The sequence below is a fragment of the Octopus sinensis genome, unplaced genomic scaffold (genome assembly GCF_006345805.1).
Source record: "Octopus sinensis unplaced genomic scaffold, ASM634580v1 Contig20285, whole genome shotgun sequence".
Lineage (NCBI taxonomy): Eukaryota > Metazoa > Mollusca > Cephalopoda > Octopoda > Octopodidae > Octopus > Octopus sinensis.
The window spans coordinates 98637-110792 of record NW_021837025.1 but is presented as its reverse complement, the minus strand read 5'-3'; the positions used below and the strand labels follow the sequence as shown (position 1 = coordinate 110792).

The 12156-nt window shown below is 39.7% G+C and overlaps 3 protein-coding genes across 3 annotated transcripts; 2 read left to right on the top strand and 1 right to left on the bottom strand.

The window, feature by feature from the left end:
• Positions 1–781: 781 nt before the first annotated feature.
• On the bottom strand, positions 782–1919 carry LOC118762070. Its single transcript, XM_036500316.1, has 2 exons — positions 1767–1919; positions 782–1684 (listed from the first exon to the last, which is right to left on the bottom strand). Exons 1-2 carry the CDS (start codon positions 1917–1919, stop codon positions 782–784), a joined length of 1056 nt encoding a protein of 351 aa, XP_036356209.1.
• Positions 1920–4392: 2473 nt separating this feature from the next.
• On the top strand, positions 4393–5324 carry LOC115232275 (translational regulator orb2-like). The gene has a single exon (XM_029802106.1). It carries the CDS (start codon positions 4419–4421, stop codon positions 5322–5324), a length of 906 nt encoding a protein of 301 aa, XP_029657966.1. The 5' UTR covers positions 4393–4418.
• Positions 5325–8607: 3283 nt separating this feature from the next.
• Positions 8608–9195, top strand: LOC115232274 (bifunctional polynucleotide phosphatase/kinase-like). The gene has a single exon (XM_029802105.1). The coding sequence runs from the start codon at positions 8608–8610 to the stop codon at positions 9193–9195; it is 588 nt and encodes a 195-aa protein (XP_029657965.1).
• The last annotated feature ends 2961 nt before the right edge of the window (positions 9196–12156 follow it).

Genomic DNA, 12156 nt, shown 5'->3' with positions numbered 1-12156 from the left:
TCGACATCCCCCACGACTCGGCCACTTATTTGCACAGAGTGGGGCGTGCTGGCAGATTCGGGACTTATGGACTTGCCGTGAGTCTGCTGGATGACTCCCCTGACTTGTCCCGCCTTTTCCAATACGCCGCAGACTTCTCGATTGATCTCCAACTACTGGATTGTGTGTCGACTGCACAACAGACCCTGACAAGACACCCTAAGAAACAGACAGTCGTGTTGGAGGATAGATCGGACAGTCGGGTATTCCCGTTGGGGGTGGTGAGGCCTCCCTCGAAGGAAGGGGGACTGTCCATTTCCCTGTGCAGTGACATGCTCTCCTCCCTTCTCGACTGCTGTCGTTCTGTGGTTAGCGAATATAATTTGACATCCCCCAACGGTCTCCCGTCCTCTTCAGTTGTACACACAGTGGCCAAGGAGGACCGGTCAGTGGGAGAGGACAGTCCCTCAATTGGGGTGGATGAGAGGGTGGCCAAGTGGGGACACTACTCGAGCAGACTCATAAAAATGTACAAAAGTAGTTGATGTACTACAAAACGGATTTATTCGAATCAAATGTCAATTGCTCGTTGTCTTATTTCTGCTTTGGGCAATTTATATGCGAGGCAGTGGAGAGTGACTGTCCCGTTCTTCAAATAAAAGTTCATGTCCTCCCGTCCCAACACACTCTCCTTCTCCAGCCACCAAACACCCCCTCCAACCCGCAAGTTCTACATTTTCATATTCTGCCTACCTCCCCGCAGTAGAGTGCCCAAAAGGCTTTCCCGCTCATTCCGTGTTGTTTATAACGGGCAATGTTTTCCTTGACCGACTTGACGCTGTGACGAAAGTACTGCCCAGACGAGTGAAAGTATTTTTCCAGGCTTCTTGAAATTCCCCCAAAGATGGTGTCGACGTCTACGTAGGTGATGGCCACAACTTTTGATTTGGTCAGTATCGAACATATTTTCGCAGTCCTCGACCAATCTCCACTTGCACTTGTCCAATTTGGCCGCCTTTCGTCCCTCCTCGTGATACCTCCTCGACCGACACACCTCCGACTTGCAGTGGGAGTCCGCAGAGATTGCCCCTGCTGGCCCGTCCTGGGCATGTTGGGAGGAGTAGAAATATTCCACCACCGCGGCGGCCACTTGCTCGACTCCCCCAGCAGACACACGGAGACTGTAGTGGAGTGCGGTGGGGGATTCGACCACACTGACGGCCATTGAGTGCCCGGCCAGTCTCCCCCTCCACAGGACAATGGCCGACACCACGAGGGCCAGGTTGAGCAGGTCGGTGAAGCATCTGGGAATACTACAAGGAGAGTACAGGACAAAGTTGGAGACACTCTGGTAGGTGAGAGTGCTATCGAGGACGTACACCACGTAGAACACCCAGCCAGTGAAGAGGATGGTCACGTGCAGACTCAGACAATATTTGACGGTGTTGGTGGAGCAGCCCCCGAGTGTGGAATAGTGGACACAGCAGAGGGGCAGCATCAGAATAATTCTGAAGACGCAGGAGAAGAGGGAGACGAGACAGTCCCCTTGGCAGACCAGGAATTCGGAGGGCACTCGACAGAAGCGGGGAATGAGGAGCATGAATATGGGAGTCAGTGGAGACAACAACAACACCACGACTTGGAACACTCGGAGTAGACGCGGCCCGGTCAGTCTCCCTTCTTTGACTGGAGGCGACACGAAGGCCTGTCAATAATGTTGCTTAGCGAATTGTGAAAACACGTTTGGACAGCGCAGTAATTAACAATTGATTGGCACAAGTTATTACCATTTTCCTGTCTTCATTACTTTCTTGCCTTTTCATTTGGCGGTATTTTTCATAGATGTAGGAATTGGAGGGGATGTTCCTGGTTGAGGGTGCGGAGGGGCAGCTGTCGACCATTGATCCTGCGAACCCGGGACAAGTCACTGACGCTCTCATTTTGATTTTACATTTATTCAAATTATTTATTCCAACTCACTATAATAATAAATTAAAAATAATAAAAGTAAAATATGATTTATTTCTATACGACTAGAATTGCTGGGACAATTGACAGTCGGGTGAGTCAGAGAAAGAAAGGACAGTTGATGTTCGGGGAGACTGAGAGAACTTAGAATTGGAATCAGATGAGGAAAGGCCGAGACTATATTGGGTTGATTTATTAATGTAAAATTATTATTTAATTTAAATATAAAATATTGTTAATATTATGAGTGACGTGGGGGACTTGGGGAAATACGAACGATTTATCGAGGAGAGACTAAAGCCAGAACTAGGGTGAGTAAGGGGTCCCATTGTAGGAGGACACTCGAGCAGCGTGACTCTGTGTACTCTGAAATATCCGAATACCTCCAACTGGCGAGAACATTGGAGTTCATTGCTGTACTGTGAGTGTCCCACTGTAGGAGACTCGAATGACCAAAATCGACACCAAAATGGAGGTGGGAAACAACGTCTACATGCGAGCGAAAGTGTATATTCTGGTGTCCTAATCAAGACACAACGTGGGGAATGTGTTTGTGAGTGTTGGGAGGGAAATATTTGTGGAAATGTGTTTTGAGGAGGCCCTTATTTTCATTCCTAAGCGAATTGACTTGTTGAATGCTCGGACACAACTCTTGACCGACAAGTCCATCCAAATTAAGGCCATGATTCGAGTCATGATGCAGCTTATTCTTTCTATCCGCTTTTAAATTTACTATTTTCTCTTCTCAGGCGTGTCTTTTGACGACCAGTCCTGTGGCACGTCTATATGGGCTGTTTTCAGCTGCTTTCTTGTAGGGTGGTTAATGATGGAGAATGGCATTTGTAGGATAAATTGGTGGGGCTGTTCGATATTGGACGTGATTTGTATTTTGTGTGCTGAGTCATGTGACATTCTCGTCACTCTATAATAAGCTTAAGACAGTCATGTTTCGTCAACTAGTTCGCAGTGTTGAGCATTCACTCAGTTTGACAGTTTTTGTTTGTGTCGAATGAGAAGGTTGGGATGAAGTGAGTTGCAACTCTCATGTCTGGAAATGTGATTAGCATATTCATGTTTTGTCTTTCACCCTAAAAGTACTTTAAGATTAGAATCCGGCAAATGTTCATGTTTGTAGTGGCCACTGCACATAATCCATCCTTCCCTGAGTGTTCGTTGTGTCTTTGCATCGACAAATCAGGGAATGTGTTAGTCATGTCCACACACGTATTTGTGGTCGACTGTTGGTGTTGTGGAATTTGATTGTGGTTGATTCCAAATGTGTTTATATATGTGCAAGTAACTTTTATTTGAAATAAAAAGTAATAAAAAAGGAGACGACGAACACAACAAAAGCAGCGACACCAAAAGAAGGCCTTTCCAGAAATGGACGACCTTATCAGGACAAGTTGGAGTGATAGAACAAATAGGATAAACTCGACTAAGCTGGTCTGCCTGTAGAATAAGCGAATCCACACAAAAGTGAGTCGGAAAACGGGAAATGGTCTTGAAAAGGGAAGAAAAGTAATCGGGATGTGAGCAAAGAGGGATGATCTCCTCCCTCCGCTGAATGAGGGAGGCCACCACCAAATAGACAGGCGTGTGTGGAGAATTGGAGGAAATGGAGTAGTCGAATATGGCAGCCAGCACGTCGAGGGAGGCCGAGTGGGCAAACCACGTGAGGAGGGAGGCAAGGGCGAAATCGAAAGTGACGTGGGCTGAGTGGAGGGCAGCCAGGAGATCCCCATCCACGTGACTGAGGAGTTGTTCAACCAAATTAATAGCCCGAATAGACCCCTCAAAATCACAGTCCATGAATTGTCTGAAGGAGGAGACAGTCAGATTGTGGACGACTTGTGTAGCAATGTTCTCATCTCTGAGGAGGAGGAAGATGATAGTGACCACCTCGTGATATCCCTGGAAGTAGTTCAGTTCCCTGTGTTGTGTGAGGACGTGCATGATGATGGACTGGACAGTGTCCCGGACTGCCTGTCTGGAGGAGGGAGGAATGTCCTGGAGTAAGTAGTGTGTCCTGTTCACATCCAAGGAGACCATTTCAGTGAGTTTGCGGAGTTGTGTGTTGGAGAGAGAGTGGTGTGAGGAGGGGAGAGGACATTGAGTGAGCAGAGGCCACAACACCCGTCTTCGTTGAATGGCAAAATGAGTGTCGTCCATTAACCCACAAAAGTGCGAATTATTAAGAATGTATTATGACCCAGTCTTGTGCGGATATCCGGATAGAAGGCGACTTAATCAGCCTATACTAATCAGATCGATCAGGCCAGCTGGCATCTCCATTAGTTACCATGGCCACCACAGCAAGACAAATATAGCCGAAATAGGACATGGGGAAAAATAACTAAAATATGATAAGATTAGATTAATTAATGATTATTAATATATTTGATTTTGTTTATGAGTAATTAGTTATGCGAGAGTAAAAAAGGAATAAATTTAAAAATTATTTATTGGGAATGATGAGCATTGTTTCCGAAAACGAGTCAGAATGTTCTCTCAACGACACCGAGGGAATGCTCGACTGTTGGCAAACCACAGAGTACACTGAGGGGGACCTCAAGTTTCTCCAGTTCGCCAAATGTGTGGAAGAATGTGACAGGAAGAACAGAATGTGGAGTGGCGGAGACAATTATTCTCGCAAAGTATTTGTAGGAGGACTCCCCCCAGACATTGACGAGGGGGAAATCTCCTGCTCCTTTGCCCGCTTTGGAGAACACGAAATCGACTGGCCTCACAAAACAGAAAGTCCCTGCCAATTCCCGCCCAAGGGGTACTGCTTTCTCTTATTTCGGCGGGAAACTTCTGTGCTTTTGTTGACTTCCTCGTGTTTCCGAAGTGGAGGGAAATTGTTTTGGAGGGTGTCCAGTCCGTCCTGCATCAGCAAGGCAGTGCAAATACGTCCCTGGCGACTGGTGGACGCGAATTGTGTGTTGGACGACACCAAGTCGATTGACCCTCGTCTGACTATATTTGTGGGCGGAGTCCCCCGTCCTCTCAAGTCAGTCGAGTTGGCCCTTCTTCTCAATGACCAGTTCGGAAATGTGTGCTATGCAGGGATTGACACGGATTGTGAGTTGAGGTACCCTAAGGGGGCTGCCCGAGTCGCCTTTTGCCAGCAGAGTAGCTACATTGCTGCCATTTCCTCCCGCTTTGCTCATCTCCAGTTGGGGGACATTAGCAAACGTGTCGAAATCAAGCCCTACGTCCTCGATGATCAGGACTGTGATGAGTGTTCTGCACAGGCACTCTACTTTTGTGGCCATTTGAATTGTCTCCAGTATTTCTGCCAGAATTGCTGGGACTCTTTTCACCAACAGCCCTCTCGGAGGCAACACAAGCCACTCCTCAAAGAGGGCTCCTAACTTTTTATATTCTAACTTTTTTAAACATATTTATGGCTTTGCATTGATTCTTTCATTGATTAGGCACCATATCTTGGCAACGGTCGATCTGTATTGCTGAACTTGATTAATACTGACTATAATTGGCTGTCTCTAATTAATAATCAAGTTCCGACTAGGAATCTCATTAATAGTCCGAATTGACATAAATACTAACCAGTATAACTAGTCATTTAATTCCTCTCTCATTAGAACTGCCATCTCAGCAGGGAACTACTGAACTGACAATAGGTGGTTTCCTCTGAGTACTCATGCATTGATTCCCCAAAGAATTTTAGTGGTTTATTTATCCAGAGTCTCCTATTAGATATATTCAATTGAAAAATTGCGACTATTTAAAAAATCCATCGATAGTCAAATTGTTCTTGACTTTCAAACCAAGTTTGGACAGTTTAAATTCCATTTTTGGAGTCTTGATATTTGCTCCCAATTTTAGAAAACTGACACATTTCTATAAATTACGACATAAAATACTTGCGAAAAACTCAAATGCGAGTCAGTTGCCGATTTGTCGATGTTAATTCACTGAGTCGATTTTATGCATTTTCTACGAGCATTTAAAATTAATCTTCAGATTTTTGACATTTTCCATCACGTGTGAAAAGGGAATATTCCAGGTATGGGTAAAGCCAAATCTCGTATTTAAGAACAGAAATAAGCATAGAAAAGATAAACAAATAAAGTCGACAAATACATTTTCTCCGATTGCTTTATTTTTATACCAAATATTGAGTTTTATTAGCGTTTATCTGGTTATTTGAATTACAACTATAATCAATATGTGGGTAGCCATTTTGTCTAGAAATCGGCCAACTTATTTTACATAGATAATAACACCAAACTAATGACTATCCCCGCAAATAATTAAAGATGACAATAAGGCGTCATTCAATAAAAAATAACAACAAAAATGTTATAATTAGAACAGATGGTCGAAAATTATAATAAAATCTGTCTTAGAAAAACTTTTTAATTAATTAGGATTTTGTGGTAATAAAGATAACCAATAGTTATCATGCAATTTTTTTATTAGACAGATAAAATGACGATTTTTTAATTCTTTTTAAAAATAGTAAATACTGAAGATTTTTTAAAAAGAAGACAAAATGTGCGGTAATGATTCTTACTAAATTATAAACTGCGAAAACGAAAAGTATCGAAATTAGTTTTGAGCAATTTAATACAAATCTAAATTAAGGATCATAAATCGCAAATTTGTCCAAGTTTTAAAGGAAAAACAAATTTTTAAAATTAATCAAATTTAATCATCAAATTGGTCCGGCTGTTCATCTTCCTGTAAAATTATAAAGACGTCAAAAAATACATTTTCGGATTCAATTGGAGAATTTTGGTTTCTTTCACTGAGGCACACATTGCAGACAATTCTTCGTAACTTTATAGGCGCCCATGTAATGTTTCGTACTGGATGGAGTCCGGTCCTCCGTAGATATTCAGCGTGTTCGGCAACTGTCATGCATGTGCATTTCGATTCCATTAAATGTGTGCAAAAATCAGCGGCAATTCATATTTATATTGCACTGATACGTATTTCTTTCTTTTGCATTAAAACTGAATTTCTAATTATAATCACAAAACAACTTTCCACAAATCTCCCCTAAAATATAATGTAGCAATTAAATTTGTTTTTGGACAATCTAGTCTCCCGAATAATGAAATTATCGACTTAATTATGAGAAGAAATATTCCCCAGATAAATAAAACAGTGTGTGATAAAAAAATTGAAAGAAGCATTTTTATAAGAAACGTAAACATTTGATTAAAGAACATTATTTATTAAAATTTCGAACAAACATTGTTGAAATAATCATATCGAATCACATGGGAATTATACAAACAGTTAATTACAAAAAAACCATTTTAAAAACACTCAATCCGCTAAAATAACGCGGAATAGACAAGTCTAATTGCATTTCTAAAAGAACAAATATCGCCGATAATAAAACACCACACGGAAATATACAAATTGGCCTTAATAACTTGAGATCTTTAATTTTCGGACACGAAGAATTTTTTTATTTGAGGAACTTGAGCACAAACGAATCAGGAGACTGACTGATACATTATTTATTTAAAGAATATCAAAATTATTACATGCTTGTTATTTAGTAAAAGCTAATAAAACAAACAAATTATTAATCCAGAAATCACAATTTAAAGACGTGTGGTGACAAACATAATTTAAATAAAATTTATAGACTACTTAGTCTCTCAACGGTGTCTGAAATGTCATCACGTGGTTTGATTGGTTTTTTCGGAGGAACCAAAGGCCCCTTGGTCGATGCAATTTTAAAATCGTGATTAATCTCTTCTGCCATTGTCCTCAGCAATTCGCTTTTAAATTTCCCTTTTTTGACACCGTTCGACTCGGCCATTCTGACTTTTCTGAAGATTTTCTTTTTATTAAGTTTATTCTTTTTAATATTAGTCTAAAGAATAGTTGACCAACCAAACTAACCATAACAAAATTAGCACGTTCTAATTTTATAAATAAATTAAAAATAAAATATTAGTAAATTAATCAAATTAAATTTAAGTTTCTGATAACTTTTCAACCAATAACTATTTGTCCAAAATGAACTTGTGCCAAATATATTTCATGCAAATAAATAAATAATTGTTTTCCGGCCTAAAATGTTTATAATTAAATAATAAATATTTGATAAAAATAATTATATAAGAATTTTGTAATAAAATCCCGCTAATCCTTATTTTGTTGTTGTGATGGAATTGGACAATAAACGACTTAACATTTTTTATGAAAAGCCCCGAAGGAATGCACCCAAACTAACTTCAGATCACATGAATACCTCTCCATTATTCTCAGCCGAAGAAAGATGTGAAGCAGCAGACAGAAGACGGCAGGCACTGACATAATCTCACTTGCAGAATTTCTACCGAAGGATATCGACAGAACTGAAGCACAAACGAATCAGCAGCCACGACGATGCTCAGTGGAGGAAACGGCAGATCGAAGAAAGCTTCATAAATCACTCTCTTTCAGTACTCAACGAGTCCCAAGCACGTGCTGAGTCGATTGTGGAGGAGAAACTGAACAGTATTCGGACTAAGGCAGGAATGGCTGCCAACAGTCCCTCCTATCGCTGCTTCCTCCATTCGGACTACGAGAAGCCCGCGGAGTGTTCGACTGATTCTTTTTAGATTAGTTTAGTCTGATTTTTTACTGGATTTTGTTTTACTAATTATTTGTGTAAATAAAATAAATATGAGCGAGCGTGTGTCACTGAGGAGTGTCGAATGGAGCACATTCCAGCATGTCAACCCTCGTGGACAACAAGAAGTAGTAATCTACACGACCAACACAAATTCAGACTACAAAAAGTGCCCACAAAGCGTAAAAGTGGCCGCATTTGATATCGACTGGTGTCTTGTACGACCAAAAGGAATGAAAAAATATCCGAAAGACTCTCTGGACTGGGAATGGCTGTTTCCCTGTATTCCGGACACTCTTTCCAGGCTGCGGCTTGAAGGATACGAAATAGTCATGTTCAGCAATCAAAAACTCGCCGGTCGGTCTCCCAAACACTTTTTCCTCTTTCAGAAAAGAACAAAAAATTTTTTGCGATTTTTGGAATCGTGGACAGTTCTCTCCCCGGTGAGTGGAGTCCTCTACCGCAAACCGTCAATACGTCTGTGGGAACTGTACGAACGTCTATTCCACGGAGGTCACCACGTCGACCGAGTTGGGAGTATTTTCGTGGGGGATGCCGCAGGAAGAAAAGATGATTTTGCCTGCAGTGACCGACAATTTGCCTACAATGTTGGCTGTGGTCGGATTTCTGTCTTATTTTAAGCTTTCAAAACTCCTGAGGAATTTTTTCTTAGTGAAGCACCTCAGCCTTACCGATGGTTGACACATATCCCCGACTTGGAAGGTGCTCTCGACTGGAAATATCAACCCCAATCGGTCTCTTCTAGTGCCACAATGAGTAGAGGATTGTGTTTGTCTGTGGGCCGCCCTGTTCTGGCAAGACTTGGTTAGCCACTCGAATGGGGGCAGAAATGGCGGGAACAGTCCTTACACTGGACTGTCTGTTGAATGTTGGAGACTCGGATATACAAATTGTGGTGGATGGGTGTCCGGGAACCAAGCGAGGTCGGAGGGATGTGATAAATAGTCTTGTGGAACGTATTTACTGTCATAACACTAGCAGAGCCCGCATGTCTTGTTTTGGCTGTCACTCTCGAATTGGCTCAGCATTTGAATGCAGTGAGACACTTTTCGAGTGATGGGGGAATTGATTTGACGTCCAAAGAGGAGTTTGATGAGTTCTATGCCGGGTTTGAGTACCCCACGCTTGAGGAGGGATTTGTTGCTGTCACTGAACATCAATTTGTCTACGATCCTTCAGCGGATAGCAAAAAATTGTTCAAATATTTTTACACTTTGTGATTTCAAGTTTTTCGATACATTTTGTAGGCCTCGACTAATTAATTATTTGAAGAGAAAGTTTTCCCACTGTTATCTGTTGGTGCACTGCAGAGTAGGGAGAGAGCTTGTTTGCATTACTTGTTCTACACAAAAGGACTTCAAAACACGTAAATAGAAATCGAAGTAATAACCATGCTTACCTTATTTACACAACGTAAGAATTTCTCAATCTGGTGGTTTCGTGTCATGAATTTGACAAAGTGAAGGCTTCACTTCGAGTTTATCTGTTTATTGCTACTTTTACACGTATTGGTGTTCTCAACCGGGGGCGAAAATTTTGTACAGGAGGGCGATAATTAGGTTAAAGGGGGCGATAATGTATTTAATAAAATATTCGTACAAGTATTTATACATGTTAATTTTAATGTTTGAGATTTATTAATATTTCTTCTATAGTATTTATCCTTAAATTTTATATTTTTACATCTAGAAAGTGTTTAAGATATCTTCTCGCTCAAATAAGAAAAGTCGTCATTATCAAAACGAATATTTAAAATATGTGTTTATTCAAAGTACTGAAAATACAAAACAGCCTTATCGTCTTATTTGTCAATGTTCTTTCTCAGATGAAGCGATGAAGCCATCACGATTACAGGATCATTTAAAACGCAAGCACCCGGATAAAATGTCAAAGCCGATTGAATATTTTCAAACTTTAAAATACAATTTTGAAAATAAGAAAACGATCAAATCGTTATTTACAAAGCCAGTACATAATGGTTATTTAACATTTATTTATACAGTCTAACCTCTTTTTGGGGCACTAAGTGCCCCAAAAACAGGGGTTTCCCTAGATAGAGGGGTTTTCTAATATTAACGAAAAAAACTAACGTTTTGTTAATTTAAAACCAAAAGATGTTTATTCTTAATTTCATTTAACAATTTTAGTCTTTACTTGTCGGAAAATGATCCGTTATTTTCGCTCCGAATTTGTACTTTTGAATTAATCGATCCATTGTCAACTTCTTAAAATTATAAAATTCATTTAATATCTCTGGCGCATGCTGAAAAATGCCATCTTCCATTGCATTAATTGAAAAAATTAGTTCCTCAATAGATTGACATTTTATAACTCCGTCATATAATGCGTCAAAACCCCAAAACCCGAGGGTGCCCCACGTCCGGGGTCGCCCCAATAAGGGGTTGCACTGTATGTATAGTTGTGGGTGCGCAGATCGCTTCTTATAAAATTGCTGAAATTATTGCGAAAACTTCAAGTTCTCATACTATCGCAGAAAATATAATAATTCCATCACAGGAAGTAATAATATCGGATGTAATGCATAAAGATGCTTCGAAAAATATTAAGTCTACCTCTTAGCAATGATTCGATTCGTCGAAGAATTGATGAAATGGGTGATAATATAAAAGAAATTCTTATTGAAAGACTGAAGCAAAGTAAGTTTTCTTTACAAATTCATGAAAGCGTCATTGTAGATAGTAAAGCTGTTTTAATGGGATTTGTGAGGTTATTTTTGAATTTTTAATAAAATGTCAAGGGTTCAGTAATAATTTTTAATAAAAATTCAATTTTTACATTTGATTTATTGTTTTATATACAAAAAAACCAATTAAGGGACAATTCACAAAAAATTTTAAATTGTATGTGGACAAGGGGGAGATAAAATATCTAAGGGGGCGATGAACAAAAAAAGGTTGAGAATGCCTGGTGTAGGCGATGTGCACGTTAATTTATTCAGGGATTAAATTTCGCGACGAATTAAATTAGTTATACATTTTATTGATACATGCAATATAGACTGTAATTACAACATTAACTATTAAAGTTAATTGTTACCAAAAATAATTCCATTATTACAATTCCACAGATTAATTTATTTATGTTAAAAAATCAGGTTGATCAAATTTCTAAAAAACATAACTAAGAACAGTAAAGCATAGAGCAACTTAATTAGTTGTCTAATATTGTTTGTTGCACATGCGAAGCTATAAATATTATGGTCCTCGTGAAGGTGTTAATAATAAATTGCGCCTGGACATTTAGAACTTTAATAAAATCAAATAAATGAAATAATTATCTTCATAAAATTCCACATTACCAAACCGGCTGCGTCTAAGAAAGACTTACCTTCCATCTCGTCAACTTTATAGTGTGTGTACTCTATCTACATATAATCAACCACATAACTCCCTTTACTCTTGTTTTGTAGACCTCCGGAAAACTCTTTGAAGCACTCTAAAAGATTGTGGCGTCCAAGTAAATTAAAAAATAGAAAATAACTTAAGAAATTAAAAGAAATTAGAATTTTATTCCAGCCAAGCGTTACTTTATTCATAACAAAGTGGCAAATTGAAAAAGTG

Coding starts and splice junctions, on each gene's coding strand:
- LOC118762070 (XM_036500316.1), bottom strand. CDS start 1,919: ATGAGAGCGTCAGTGACTTGTCCCGGGTTCGCAGGATCAATGGTCGAC. Junction 1,685..1,766: donor GTAATGAAGACAGGAAAATG/GTAATAACTTGT, acceptor CATTATTGACAG/GCCTTCGTGTCGCCTCCAGT.
- LOC115232275 (XM_029802106.1), top strand. CDS start 4,419: ATGATGAGCATTGTTTCCGAAAACGAGTCAGAATGTTCTCTCAACGAC.
- LOC115232274 (XM_029802105.1), top strand. CDS start 8,608: ATGAGCGAGCGTGTGTCACTGAGGAGTGTCGAATGGAGCACATTCCAG.